The sequence below is a fragment of the Hyla sarda genome, chromosome 1 (assembly GCF_029499605.1).
Source record: "Hyla sarda isolate aHylSar1 chromosome 1, aHylSar1.hap1, whole genome shotgun sequence".
Classification (NCBI taxonomy): Eukaryota; Metazoa; Chordata; class Amphibia; order Anura; family Hylidae; genus Hyla; species Hyla sarda.
In genome coordinates, this window is record NC_079189.1 from 404,141,440 (window position 1) to 404,155,777 (window position 14,338).

The 14,338-nt window shown below is 44.6% G+C and overlaps 2 protein-coding genes across 4 annotated transcripts in view; one reads left to right on the forward strand and one right to left on the reverse strand.

Moving 5' to 3' along the window:
* OSGEP (O-sialoglycoprotein endopeptidase) overlaps window positions 1-14,338 on the reverse strand; it is a 100,661-nt gene that overhangs the window by 41,302 nt on the left and 45,021 nt on the right. For all 3 annotated transcript variants that reach the window (XM_056528497.1, XM_056528508.1, XM_056528492.1), the window contains exons 5-7: window positions 13,337-13,432; window positions 13,138-13,187; window positions 11,076-11,154 (exon numbers count right to left, since the gene is read on the reverse strand). In XM_056528497.1, coding sequence (XP_056384472.1) covers window positions 11,076-11,154; window positions 13,138-13,187; window positions 13,337-13,432 — 225 coding nt within the window. The remainder of the gene's footprint in view (window positions 1-11,075; window positions 11,155-13,137; window positions 13,188-13,336; window positions 13,433-14,338) is intronic.
* Window positions 9,735-14,338, forward strand: part of APEX1 (apurinic/apyrimidinic endodeoxyribonuclease 1) — a 58,259-nt gene continuing 53,655 nt past the window's right edge. The window contains exon 1 of the mRNA XM_056528543.1: window positions 9,735-9,757. The gene's annotated coding sequence lies outside the window, so the exon portion shown is untranslated. The remainder of the gene's footprint in view (window positions 9,758-14,338) is intronic.

The window sequence follows — 14,338 nt, forward strand, 5'->3', positions numbered from 1 at the left end:
CTTGTGTGGGTCGTAGACTCCATCTCAAGCTACCACTAGAGTGAAAGCACCGCCAGTATTCAAAAGTGACCAAAACATCAGCTAGGAAGCATAGGAACTGAGAAGTGGTCTGTGGTCACCACCTGCAGAACCACTCCTTTATTGGGGTTGTCTTGCTAATTGCCTATAATTTCCACCTGTTGTCTGTTCCGTTTGCACAACAGCATGTGAAATTGATTGTCAATCAGTGTTGCTAATTCTATTAAGCAAAGTTTACACTGACATTTTAAAGGAATACTGCGGAGGGGAAAAATCTATTAAAATCATAAGCCTTCCAGTACTTAAAGCGGTACTCCGGTGGAAAACTTTTTTTTTTTTTTTTTTTTATCAACTGGTGGCAGCAAGTTAAACAGATTCGTATATCACTTCTATTTAAAAAAAAAAAGCGTAATCCTTCCAGTACTTTTTAGGGGCTGTATAATATAGAGGAAATTTTCTTCTTTTTGGATTTCTCTTATGTCACGACCACAGTGCTCTCTGCTGACCTCTGCTGTCCATTTTAGGAACTGTCCAGAGCAGCATATGTTTGCTATGGGGATTTTCTCCTGCTCTGGACAGTTCCTAAAATGGACAGCAGAGGTCAGCAGAGAGCACTGTGGTCATGACATAAGAGAAATCCAAAAAGAAAAACCTAAAAAGTACTGGAAGGATTAAGATTTTTTTTATAGAAGTAATTTACAAATCTGTTCAACTTTCTGGTACCAGTTGATCTAAAAAAAAAAAAAAGTTTTCCACAGGAGTACCCCTTTGACAGCTGCTAAATAGCTCCAATGAAGTTGTGTAGTCTTCTCCAGTCTGTCCACAGTGCTCTCTGTTGCCACCACTGTCCGTGTCAGGAACTGTCCAGAGCCGGAGAGGTTTGCTATGGGGATATGTTCCTGACATGGACAGAGGTGTCAGCAGAGAGCACTGTAGTCAGACTGGAAATAACTTCACAACTTCCTGTGGAGCATACAGCAGCTGACAAGTCCTGGAAAGCTTTTAAATAGAAGCAATTTACTAATCTGTATATTTTCTTTCCATCAGAGTACCCCTTTAAGTGACATCAAAGAACTATACACTATGCAAGATTTATTTATTAAAGATATAATTCTGTTTTCTGAAACATAGGATTTCAAATTGGGAGCTAGACATCTTCTTCCAATTTGAGTCTTTAAGTAGCTATTCACACATCTAAAAGACATAGAAATAAAACAACCACCAACCATGTACATGGCTCCACACAACCAAAGAACAAGAAAGTAAAGATGTGAAAATGCATTAGATGTAAGTCTGCCAAGCCTATTCACTAACTAATGCCTAGGTCTCCAAACTTTGGACTACCAGCTGTTGCAACATCTGGAGGTCCACAATTTGGAGACCACTGATCTAATGCGTATGTAGGAAGGACTGTATTAGTACAGTAAAATCTCCCTTAGGGGACACCTCCCAATAGCGGACAGTTTTTAATTCCCTGGCAGAGTCCCATAAGACTTAATGTATTTGAACCCTCTGCATAGGGGACATTTCCAATAGAGGACGTGGACACACCCAATAGGGGACAAAACACACCCAATAGGGGACAATATGGGACAGGACACTCCCATTAGGAGACAAAACACTGCTGGCCCGACCTTGTACACAGGGCCGCCGTCAGGGGATACAGCCAATACCCCAGTAAGGGACCCAGGCCGCCGTTGCACCCCCCTGCAGCAGCACCAGCACAGAAGCATAAGACCGATGTTTAAACAGTGGTCTCCTGCTTCTGTACGTCCGCCAGACACATCATTCATCCTCTTCCTTTCCTGATCCCCTGTGCTACTTTATTTTCCCTATACCAAATCATCGCCCCCCCCCCCCGTGCCACATAATTTGCTCTTGATCTCCCCCCCCCCATTGCTGTTTAATTCCCTCTTTATTGCCCTATCTGCAAATTTATCATCCCCTCTGCCATTTTATTCCCCCTTTATCCCCCTGTGCCACTTCATAAAGAGGCAGTAATGAATTTTCACAGAAGGTAATAATGGCGGAATGAAATGGCACAGGGGGATCAAGGGGAAATTATGTGGCACAGGGGGTAAGCGGGGATAATTTGGCACAATGTAGGGGGGGGGGATAAGATGGCACAGGATATAAAAGGGGGGGATGAAATTATACGGGGGGATAAGGGGAGATTAAATGAGACTGGGAGATTCTAGAGTAATATTTCTTTTTAATATGTTTTATAGGTAATTACGTTCTGGAGTGAGTACAGTACATTATTCCCTCATTTAGGAAGAATTTTGAGCCTTTTTCCCAATAAGGGAAATATCTCAATAGCGGGAACTTTTTTTATTCCCTGTGAGTGTCCCCTACTTGTTTTCATTGAGCCCACGACTGCACCCATGGAGAGACTGCCCCCTCATCCGCGGGACAGGAAACAGGAACAAGATCCAACAACGTAGAAAATAACCAGGGCAACTCACCATATGCGTTTTCTTCACCACTTCTTTATTCAAGAAAACATAGGGGATACAGGCAGTGCAGGACACGGTTGGACGATAGAATCGGGGGGGGGGGGGGGATGCTGATTGGGGCTACGGTGCCGTTTCTCAGTGTATGCTTTAACTGGCCCACAACGTCATCACGTTGGACACACATTTAAATATCCCTCCCCACCGTTGACATGGAAACCATCAAAACAAAGGTAAGTGCAATTAAAATATGTTAAAACCAACTCAGTGAAGCAAAAACATTATAATACTGCACTAAGTTCAGTACGTTCATTTAAACCTAAAGGTCACATTGCTTCTAGACGTAGAATCCATCTAGTTTCTTTCCTTTCGTCTTTATTTTCACCATTATAGCTATGTTCAACCCTCTCAAGACCGGCAAACTGGAATCCACATTTATTATCCACATTTTAACTCCCGTAGCTTCGGAAATAATTTCAGCCAACCATTTACCAAAGAGCCAGGAACCCGAGAAGGGTAACTCAGTCAGAGACCTCTTTGAAGCTGCATCTGCGTCCCATGCCTTCAGCCACATGGAGCGGTGAATGGCAACCAATTTAGCGGAGGCAAAGGCCATGCAGCGAGCGGACTCCAAAGCTGCTGAGCAGAGGAAATTGCCAGCCTGAGAGAGCTGGCGGGCCACACCCGCCAGTTCCTCCCTGGCAACAACAGAAAGGATACCCTGGCGAAGCTGGGAAGCCCAGACCGACACCGCTTTGGTCACTCAAGCGGAAGCAAAGGTGGGAAGCAATAAGGACCTAGCCGCCTCAAAGGCAGACTTTGCCAAATTCTCCATTTTCTTGTCCACAGGATCCTTAAGTGACGCTGCGTCTGCATGGGGTAGAGTAGTGGACTTGGACAGGTGAGAGACCGGAGGATCAACCGTAGGTGGCACTGTCCACTTGGAAACTAGGTCCTGAGGGAAGGGAAATCGGGTTTGAACCCTCTTGGTTCCCTGAAATGTTCTTACCGGGTGTTTCCAAGCAGCTTCCAGCAAGGCGTCAAATTCTGCATGAGAACTGAAAGCCTTGGGAGCACGCCGAGAGCAGTGAAAGGAGACTTCTGGATCCAGATCCGAAGTTCTGGGGTCCTCCAGCTGAAAAGTGTCCCGGATCGCTGACACTAATCCGTCCACCATTTCGGACTTTGCTGAGTAGTCCTCGTGATCCGAAGCGGAATCTGATCCGTCGTCCACTGCTTCCCTTGGGGAATGGGAACCTGCAGAGGCAACCCTAGACTGCGGAGAGAGAGACCTAGAGTGAGAGGACAGGGACCTCGAACGATGACCCGAAGAGCGAGACCAGCAAGAAGAGGGGCCACCCCGGGTGTGCTCTAGAGAAGAGCCAGAGGTAATCACCTTAGAGCGCTTGGAAGCGCGGAGGAATAGAGGGTCAGGTCACACGGAGCGCGATTCCCTGGGCGTATCCCGCAGAGAAAACCGCTCAAAGGCAGAGGCCACTGATTTCGAGACCCTAGCCAATTCAGAGATCGACTGAGTAAGGGAAGATACCCAGTCTGGAGGAGGGTCGGGCCCCACGCATTCCGCCAGAACATCAGGAGCCATTGAAACAGACGGCGAGGTCAGCTTGGAGGAGCATGAGGATTCAGTAGAACCCCCAGGGATTTTGGACTTACAGCCCACACATGCATAGTAGGTGACCAATGCCATAGCCTGTCTGGGGGGAGCTGTTGAGACCAGGAGCAGCTGCGTGAGGCACAGGGGAGAGATGAGAGAGAGAGAGAGAGACTAGCCTCTCATATGGCAGGCCGCCTCCCAAAACGGCCCTCATTGGTTAAAAATGACCCCCAAGCGCACGCACCAGCTGATAGGTGAATCAGTGACCCCTAGGTGCGCGCACTGTAAGCTCATAGGGAAAAAGACAGTGGTGGGCGGAGCCATGATAGATTAACCCCTTACAGCCCCGCGAGTGTAAGGGAAGAAGAAGCCGGCCGTGCGACCCCGGCAGCGGCCGGAATGCATGTAAGAGTGGGAGACGCCGGCCGGGATGTCAGCCGCGCGTGGCTCCCGAAGTGAAAGTAAAACTCCGCTGGCCGCAGAGCAGCTGCAGGAGCTGCGGACGGCGAAGAAATCCACCGCTAAGGGGAGGGAGGAGGCCCGGCACTGAAAAAACAATGAAAAAGTTAAGTAAGGAATCAGGCCCCCCAGCTCAGAATAAAAAGGAGAGAAGTCCCGTCCTCTCACAAGGAGACCCCAGGGATAAGGGGCTCCAAAGTATAGCGGTATCCACCATACTCACCTGAAGATGTCTTCAGCCAGTCTTATGGATATCTGCATCAGGTCATGCTGCTACAGACCAGGACCCAAGGTACGACTCCAAGGTGCTGGCCGTTGCCGGGAAGGGGTTAACGGTGCATTTGTATTTTATGTCCCGTGCCCCTTAGCCGCATATGGGGGAACAGGTAGCATCATGCTCCTGAACCCCCACCTGAAAACAAAAAATAAAAAGAATAAAAGAACCTAAAACGGCCCTAACCATACAAACAAAAAGAGAAGACCATGTCTGGAGAACACCAGACCTGCCTCCTAGGACACTAAGCTAAAACTGACTAGCTCAGGGTCAGTAGGCGGGGTATATCCTGCAAGGAGGGGATGACTTTTTTCATGTGCCTAGTGTCAGCGCCTCCTAGCGGCAAGAGCATATACCCACGGTCTGTGTCCCCCAATGGATGCCAACCGAGAAAAGGCATCTACCCCCAAAGGATGGTCTATTGGGGACAGGGAATAGAACTTTTCCAGTTTTCTGTTTGCCCTAGATGTGAACAAGTCTATCCGAGCAGTACCCCAATGCTGACAAATCTGGAAAAACACTGACTGAACCAACTCTCATTATCCCTGGTTTAGGCGATGTCGGCTGAGATAGTCCGCAATGCAGTTTTGGGATCCCTCTGGATGGAGATCAAATAAGGAACTTAGATGAATTTCTGCCAATCTGAAGATATGGTGACATGTTCTCATGAGAGAGGGGGACCTGGTACCCCCTTGATGATTCGGGTAAGCTACTACCGTGGAGTTGTCTAACAATATCTTCAGATCCTTTCCTGCAACCAGGGGAAGGGATTGAGAAAAGGCGAACAGGACTGCCTTCAACTCTCTGGACACTTCTTGACTCCACTGGTCCTGTAGGACTAGGGACTCCTCGTGAGCCCCCCACCCCCAGGGGCTTGCATCTGTGGTCAGGATAAATGAGTTCTCCTTTATCCAGGGGATACCCTTTTCTAGTTTTTTTTTTTTTTGGTCTAACCACCAGAGAAGTGATCTTTTTACTTAGTCTGAGAGTGTTATCCTATTGTCTAATTAATCGGGGGCTCTGTCCCACTGGCTCAGAATCTGCTCCTGCAACCTCCTCGAATGATACTGAGCCCATCGAACTGCCAGGATACAGGAGGTTAACAGGCCCAGAACTGACATAGCTAACCATAATTAAATCTCCCTAGGTTCTAACAACTTAGAAACCCTCTTCTGAACCAGAGCTACTTTGGACTGAGGAAGAAAGGAGATTTGGCAGATAGAATCTAGCCCTATCCCTAGGAAGAAGCATATTTGGGAAGGAACTAGCTGGGATTTCTCTAGGTTTACTTCCAGGCCTAGCTTCAGTAACATCTCTTGTACTCTGTGGACCTGCTGGATCAGGAGCTCCCTGGAATCCGACACCAAGAGAAAGTCGTCTAGATACGGAACTATGATAATGTTTTGTTCCCTCACATGGGCCATCACTTCCGCCATGACCTTGGTGAAGACCCGGGGAGCTTCGGACAGACCAAAGGGAAGAGCCTGAAATTGCAGGTGCACTAAGGAATTCCCTAGAAATTCTGCCACTCAGATATTTCTGGTGACCCTGGAAAAATCGGCACATGATAGTATGCGTCCCTCAGATACAGGGTGACCAGGAAACAGTTCCAACTCAGGTTCAGGATGGCTGACTGAATCGTCTCCATACGGAATTTTCCGTATTTCAGGAAACGATTCAGCAGCTTCAGATTGATTATAATGCGGAAGGAGCCATTTGGTTTTCTTACCAAGAAGAGGGTCGAATAGTAACCTTGCCCCCACTCCAGCTCCGGAACCCGAGTCAGTACTCCTTTCTCTAGAAGGGAGAATACTTCTTTCGCCAAGGCAGCTTGCTTCTCTGGAAAAGCTCGGAGATCTGTTTGAACAAACCTGGAGGTCGGGAGACATGAAAAAATAATTTTGAAACCATACTTAATTGTAGATAATACTCAGTGGCTTGCAGACATTTTCTCCCATTGCGATAGAAACTGGGACAACCTGCCTCCCACTGGGGACCTTCAGTCATTGCTGACCGTTTTTTTTTTGCATTTACAGGGGTGGTGAAGATAAAGCCTCCACCTCTCTTTTGGCCTCTCCAATCTTTGGTCCTAAATGAACCCCTATGAAGGTACCCCCTCCCACTCCCTTGAAAGGGCTTTTTATTCTTGAAGGGAAAGGAAGGAACAGACGGGAAACTTTTCTTCCTATCAGAAGCTTTTTCTAAAACATGATCCAATTCTTTACCAAAGAGGAAAGAACCTTTGCAATGTATAGAACATAACTTCGATTTGGTGGCAAGATCTCCTTTCCATTCCTTCAACCATATGGCTCTTCTGGAAGAGTTGGAACAAGCTGAGGCTCTAGCAGACAGCTTTAAGGTATCTGTGGAAGCATCTGAAATAAAGTCTGCTGCTGCTGCTAAAGTAGGGATTGTTTGTAGTAGTAGTTCTCTTGGGGTACCATCTCTGATTTGATCCTCCAACTGATCAATCCAGACCCTTGGAGATCTGGCTACTGATGTGGTAGCAATCATGGGTCTAAAAAAGGAGCCAGTGGCTGCCTCCCAGGTTTTTTTCAGGAAGCCATCCGCCCTCCTATCCATTGGTTCCTTTTGAGAACCAGCATACTCAAATGGTAGGGCTGCTTTTTTAGCCATTTTAGCTACAGGTGTATCGATTTTAGGGGGATCTGTCCCAATTAACAGAATCCTCTTCCTGAAAAGGATATTTTCTTTTCATAATTCCTGGTACCACAGCAGGAACTGGCTTCTGCCATTCAGACTTTATGATAGAAGATAAGGAATCATGAACTGGAAAGGCAATTCTCTTTTTGGGTCTTGCACAGACATAGGCTCGACTTTATCCTCTAGCTTAATAGTCGCTCTAACCACTCGGACCAATCCGTCCACATTCTCAGAAGGAAAAAGAGCACCGCTATGACATTCATCCAAAACATCAGACTCCTCCTCCAATTCTCCTGCTTCCATCTCAAAATAATGTACATCATCCAAATTAACAGACAAGGGCGGCTGAACGGAAGACACTTTAAAACTCGCACCCAGTTGTGCCGATGACCAACTCAACATGCCCTGATCTCTTCTCTACTTCTGACTACTTCTTGCATGCTCTTGGTAAATGCTGAAGACACATCCTCCACAATCTTCTTCATACAGGATTCACAATGCAAACTCATACAAGCAGAATCCAGCTTTCTTCTACATAGTACACATTCCTTACTCTTAATCTTTTTATGAGCTTCTTTAGCCTAAAACGGTAAATAGATCCACCATTAAAAAATAGAATAAATCATGTGGGACAGTGTCCCCTTACCCCACCATAAGGTACCGGCTCAGCTACCACAGCGGGTTCCATATTCTCAGTGCGGGTTGTTTGCTCCATCTGTCCATGGACTGGAGCAAAGTGCTTCTCCTTTAAGATCTGGAGAGGTCCTGGGACTGGCTGGACACCTCGCCTGTTCAAATCTCCTGCCGGATTACCGCCCTTCCCGGCCAGAAGTCATATGACCTCCCCTTCTCTCTGTATTTTCCAATAGGCCGCAGCGCCCCCTCTCCAGCCGCCCGTAGCGAACCTGGAAGAGGACAGAGCCCACATGGAGACCCAGTGCCTAAAGGTGTGAGAGGGACCGGGAGACGTGCGCCATGCACAGGCGGGGAGAGGCTGCACCAGGCTCTGCAACGGCCTCTTGAAAGAGGACTTCTGCCACTAGAGGTACCCTGTAAGTCCCCTCTAGACCAGGGCCCCCACAGTCCCCTAATCCCTATATGCAATTCAGTAACGGAGACCCGTCTCGTTCCTCCGCAGGACAGGAAACAGAACTGGGGAAGAGCAGCCTGTGTCATCCTTATATGCAAGTCGTTCCTGTTTCCTGTCCCACGGATGAGGGAGCAGTCTCTCCATAGGTGCCGTTGTGAGCCATAGGGAGAAAAAAAACTACACAAAGAAATACGCCATGCAGGTATAGCTTTTTCTTTTATATTTTGCTATTGCCTTTCAGCTAATGTCTGACTGCAGAATTTGTGTGGAAAACACAGTGTGTGGATCTAATGTCTACCAAAATGGGATCTGCCACGTTCAATATATTTTTTTTATGTCGTAGTTGGCAGAAAGTAGATGGCATAATCTGAATTACAGATTATGCAATGTCATAAACTGAATTTGGTTGAATTTGTCACTTTTTTTCTTTAAACTAAAGTGATCTGCCAATCAGGAATGTTGTTGGTGGGATAAAAGTGTTGCTAGAGATGTCTGGCAGCAGTTTTTCACTTTAAACCCTTTAAAGGGGTATTGCAGCCATAGAAAGTAAAGAATGCCGGGTGCTTCACGGAGATTGCGGGGGGGGTCCGAGCGGCAACCTCCCACCTCCCCCCCATGATCAGACATCTTATCCCCTTTGGATAGCCATGGTTGCGTAACCGCAGTCATGTGACCATGAGACCGGAAGGGACGAAGTGAGCGGAAGATGCCGGTGTCTGGGGAGACGCTGTGTGAGTAAAAATTGAATGGATGTTTCATTGTTATGTGTAAGCCTGATGAAGAAGGTATATTTTAACCTTTGAAACGCGTTGCTATATTAAATGAATTCCTGAATCTCTGGCTGTCCTGGCGCTGTGACTTGTTACCTATATCCGGCGCTGAGTGATATAAGCTGTCTTGGAGGGGGTATCTTTGGTGAAAGGATCACCTAGATCCCCCACTGTGGAGTAAGTGCATATACCACTCTTTTTACCTACATACTTTAAGTCGTACTTCATTGAGCGCTGGTCAACTTTTTATGCTTTTTTTGTTTATGTTGTCTATGTACAGGCATTGTTATGTTCCCGGAAGACTGTGCGCTCTCCAGAATTGTTAATTTGTGAAGAGACTACGTTTATATTGACTGACTTGACTGCTATCTGGGCCCGTAGGGAGTTGCCTTGGCACCACTCCACATACACCGGGTGAGTCTATATTTTGATTCTTGATATAGGTGGTGGGACTTGGATTTGAGCGTTAATTCCCTTTGTGTTTTCCTGTACATATACCCCCTTTGGATGGAGGATAAGATGTCTATGGCGGAATACCCCCCCCCCCCCCCTTTTTTTTTTTCCTTCGTTTTATGTAACTGCCATAATTCTGGAAATTTATGGTAATAGGATATGTTCAGTAATACAGGTAAGGCTGGGTTCACACTACGTTTTGTCCCATACGGGACCGCATACGGCAGGGGGAGCTGAAAACTTGTGCTCCTGTATGCCTTTGTATGCGGTCCCGTATGTAATTCATTTCAATGAGCTGACCGGAGTGAAAAGCTGACTCCGGTCGGCTCATTTTTGCCCCATATGCTGTTTTCCACCGGACCTAAAATCGTAGTCGACCACGATTTTAGGTGCGGTGGGAAAACCGCATACGGGGCAAAAATGAGCCGACCGGAGTCAGCGTTTCACTCTGGTCAGCTCATTGAATTTAATTACATACGGGACTGCATACGAAGGCATACGGGAGCGCAAGTTTTCAGCTCCCAATGCCGTATGTGGTCCCGTATGGGACAAAACGTAGTGTGAACCCAGCCCAACAGGGGCTTAAATCCCCTCACTGATTTTCATAGGATTCTAGTGGTTTCCATTACTAAATCAAAAAGTAATAATAGCGTATGACTACAACGGACCTTATAAGCATTTACTAAAAGGTAAAATTCCAAAATTGGCATCAGAGTTTACTTAGGGAATAATTTAGGAAATAGTGACCTGTACATACAGTATGCTTGTGCAATCTGTAACTAACTACAACCACCAACAATTATTGAAGACCTGTGGCCTCTACTGACTTCTCTGTTAAAGTAAATCCTCATATTCCCAATGAAATAATTGTGAAGCTGTTCATCCATAATTCTTAATAGAAGCATATGACTCCAACTGGGTGTTAGCAGTTTTAGAAGAAGTGTCTATGCTCTGCCGGAGACTTTCCAATCATAGCTGACAGTGCCAGGTTGTGTAACACCCAGTTGGCTATATTCTCATACATTTTTTTCCCATTTTCAAATATGTATTATTATTAATAATAATAACTATAATCTTTTACAACATATAAACAAACCACAATTCAGGTTACATACAGACAATTTCTCATTCATTTCTAGTAAAAATAACAGAGAAACAACACAACACAAAGCTATAAGAAAAGATGCTCCAGAATTGTTACTTCACTTACTTTGCTAAAACAGGCTTTTGTCAAGAGAGGCCACATAGAACAATTGTATATCGTCGAAAAATGTTTTACCTCAGTATATGACAGAATACCAGAAAAGGACACATCCATTCCTTTCACAGTGTAAGGCAGCTCCACAAACTTTTTCCCCCTAAGATCAAAATGAATCAAAACCTATAAAGTACATAAGTAACTCATCTTTTAATAAATTGAAAGTCATGTTGAATGGTCGCACAGCCATTAATAGTAATATAAAATATCATTTTATAAAAATGTGCATTTTTGGTAAAACAAAGGAAAGTTTAACTAAACAAAGCAACCAAGCCAACCTAAGCATCTCTCCTTATTCCTGCCAGTTCCCCTATTTCTGATGTTCTTCGGATGGGCATGCTGGTAATAGTGGTGTATAGCACTTTGCGTGTCATGTATATTTATTTGTGTTTCATACACTGTCCATTATGTTATTAACTTGCTCTCTGCTTTGAGGTCTGTTTGGCATTATCCACTCACATTGCCATGCAACTGTAATGCCTTCATTCACCAACTCTGAGCAAAGATATCTTTAAAAGGCTTGTGCAACCAGATATAAAGTTCTTTTATCATTATTGCTGATGCACAGACACAAAAAGGGGGCAGGTTTAGCTATTGAACTGAGCCACACAGCCCTAGTCATATGCCTTTCTTTGTTCGAACCCAGTGGTGGAGTGGGACACTGGGGAAGCTAACATACTGAAAGTGTATACTAACTGTAATTCAATTTCAACTTTATGTACATTAAAAAAAAAGTTTTTAGCCAATAACTTTAATGCTATAATCAGTGAGTCTGAAGTTATTCTTTAATACCGCATGTGGCGTACAAAGAGTTTGTGGGAATGGTCCGGAGCAATTCTGAGTACTGCACACTCTTTAAAAGGGTATTCCAGGATCTTTTTTTTTTTACTTGACTATGCTACAGGGGCTGTAAAGTTAGTGTAGTTCATAATATAGTGTCTGTACCTGTGTGTGACGGTTTTCAATGGGAGAGAATACCTGTGTGTGTGACGGAGTGTGGGAGAGAGATCAATCTGCAACTAATGCAACAGCTGGAGGCACCCTGATTGAAAACCACAGGTCTTTTGAAAGAATGTAGCTCATTTATGTTTCAATGGGTGGGGTGGCTGATGTGTGAGAGGGAGAAAAATGGAATTATGGGATTTGTAGGCAAAAAATGAAAACAGGAAATACCAGTTCAAAAAAAGCTAGCCACAGTGTTAAGGTAATCTCACAACATAGCCATTTTAGCCCCAAGACAAGCGTAGATCCTTCCTAAGCATGTCCATTACTGTCTGGCAGGTACATACTAAAATCACCTTATGGTGGATAACCCCTTTAATGTTTACATTGTGTGAAAGCTAGTTCATGCCTACAAATGCTGTACTATTATTAGTGGTGGTGAAAGCAATTGCTGCACTATCCATTGGCACAGGGAGACTTGAGTCGTAGAATTATAATAAGTTGGACCACATTCTAATAGCTGGCTCAAGTACAGTGCTTCTTAGGCTGGATTCACACCTGTGCCTGTATATCCATTTTTCTGTTCTGTCACAGATGAATTATGGCAGTGCTGGAACACATGACAGAACCCACAGACAATAATGGAGTCCAATCTGTAGTAGTGTCTGTCATTTTACAGAGAAAGAAATAGTGCAGTAGTGCTTTTTTTCAGCAAATTTAATGAAACCTTTAATACAGATATGATCCTAAAGGATTCTAGAGTCTTAAAGGGTACCTATTGTCATAAGTCTTAATTGGTGGGGCCTGGGTGCAGAGACCCCCATCAATTGCTCTACTAAACAGAAGAATGTATTACTAATGTTGTTCTGTGCATTATAGTAAATGATTGTTTGTTTATTTATTACTAATGTGTAGACTGTGGACTATCCTAGTAACCAAAGGGGGAGATTTATCAAAACCTATCTAGAGGAAAGGTTGCTGAGTTGCCCATAGCAACCAATCAGATTGCTTCTTTCATTTTTAACAAGGCCTCTGCAAAATGAAAGAAGCAATCTGATTGGTTGCAATTCAGCAACTTTTCCTCTGGACAGGTTTTGATAAATCTCCCCCAATGTCTTTATCCAGCTCAGTTCATACTCACTTCTTAGCCATTTGTTCAATGTTATATCCAGGGCTCGGGTCATTCGAAATCTTAAATAAAACCGGGAATATGAATCCATTTAGTATATTTGCAAATAAATATTTTTGTTTGCGCATTAGTAAATAACATGCATGCATTGTAATAGTAATACATTTTGCATGAAGAGATGTTTAGATTAGAAACTTAGAGAATATCGTACCTTTAAAACCCTAGCAAAGCGGTCGAGACAGTTTCCTACAGCAATATCTATTGTCTCTCCAAATATCCGGTATCGGTGCTCAGAATATGCAATGACCTGTGCAGAATATAACAGATGTTTACATTATGAAATCAGAACATAATTTATGAACACATTAAATTCTATAGACAAATGCGTGCAAGTTTAAGGCTATTTTTGTGCAAAATCAGGTTAAAGGTGGTTGTGGGTTACCCTTAAAGGACATCTGCAGCAAAATACAACTTATCCCCTATCCAATAGGGGATAAGTGTTTGATTGCGGGGGGTCCGACCGCTAGAACCCCCAGCCATCTCCTGCACAGGGCCACGGCTCTGCAGCGTGATGCCGCGGCAGACATGCCTCCTTCATGTACTTCTATGGGAGAGGCAGGGAGCATACCGTCGACTTCAGAGAGATCAACGCTGCGAGCATTAACCGTTCACATAGGAGATCACGGGGAGACCCAGTGGTCGGACCGTAAATTCCCCCCCCCCCCCCCCCCCCCCGCGATTGGACACTCATCCAGTGGATAGGGGATAAGTTGCCTTTTGCTGCAGATGTCCTTTAACCCTTTTACAGCAGTATGCCGTTAACTACGGTCTTTAACTCCTTGGGGACGGAGCCCATTATAACCCTAAGGACGGGAGCATTTTTTGCAATTCTAACCACTGTCACTTTAAACATTATTAACTCTGGAATGCTTTTAATTTTCATTCTGATTCCGAGATTGTTTTTTCGTGACATATTCTACTTTATGTTAGTGGTAAATTTTTGTCGATACTTGCATCATTTCTTGGTGAAAAATTAAAAAATTTCATGAAAAAATAGAAAATTTAGCATTTTTCTAACTTTGAAGCTCTCTGCTTATAAGGAAAACAGACATTCCAAATAAATTATATATTGATTCACATATAAATGATATCTACTTTATGTTTGCATCATAAAATGTACGTGTTTTTACTTTTGGAAGACATCAGAGGGCTT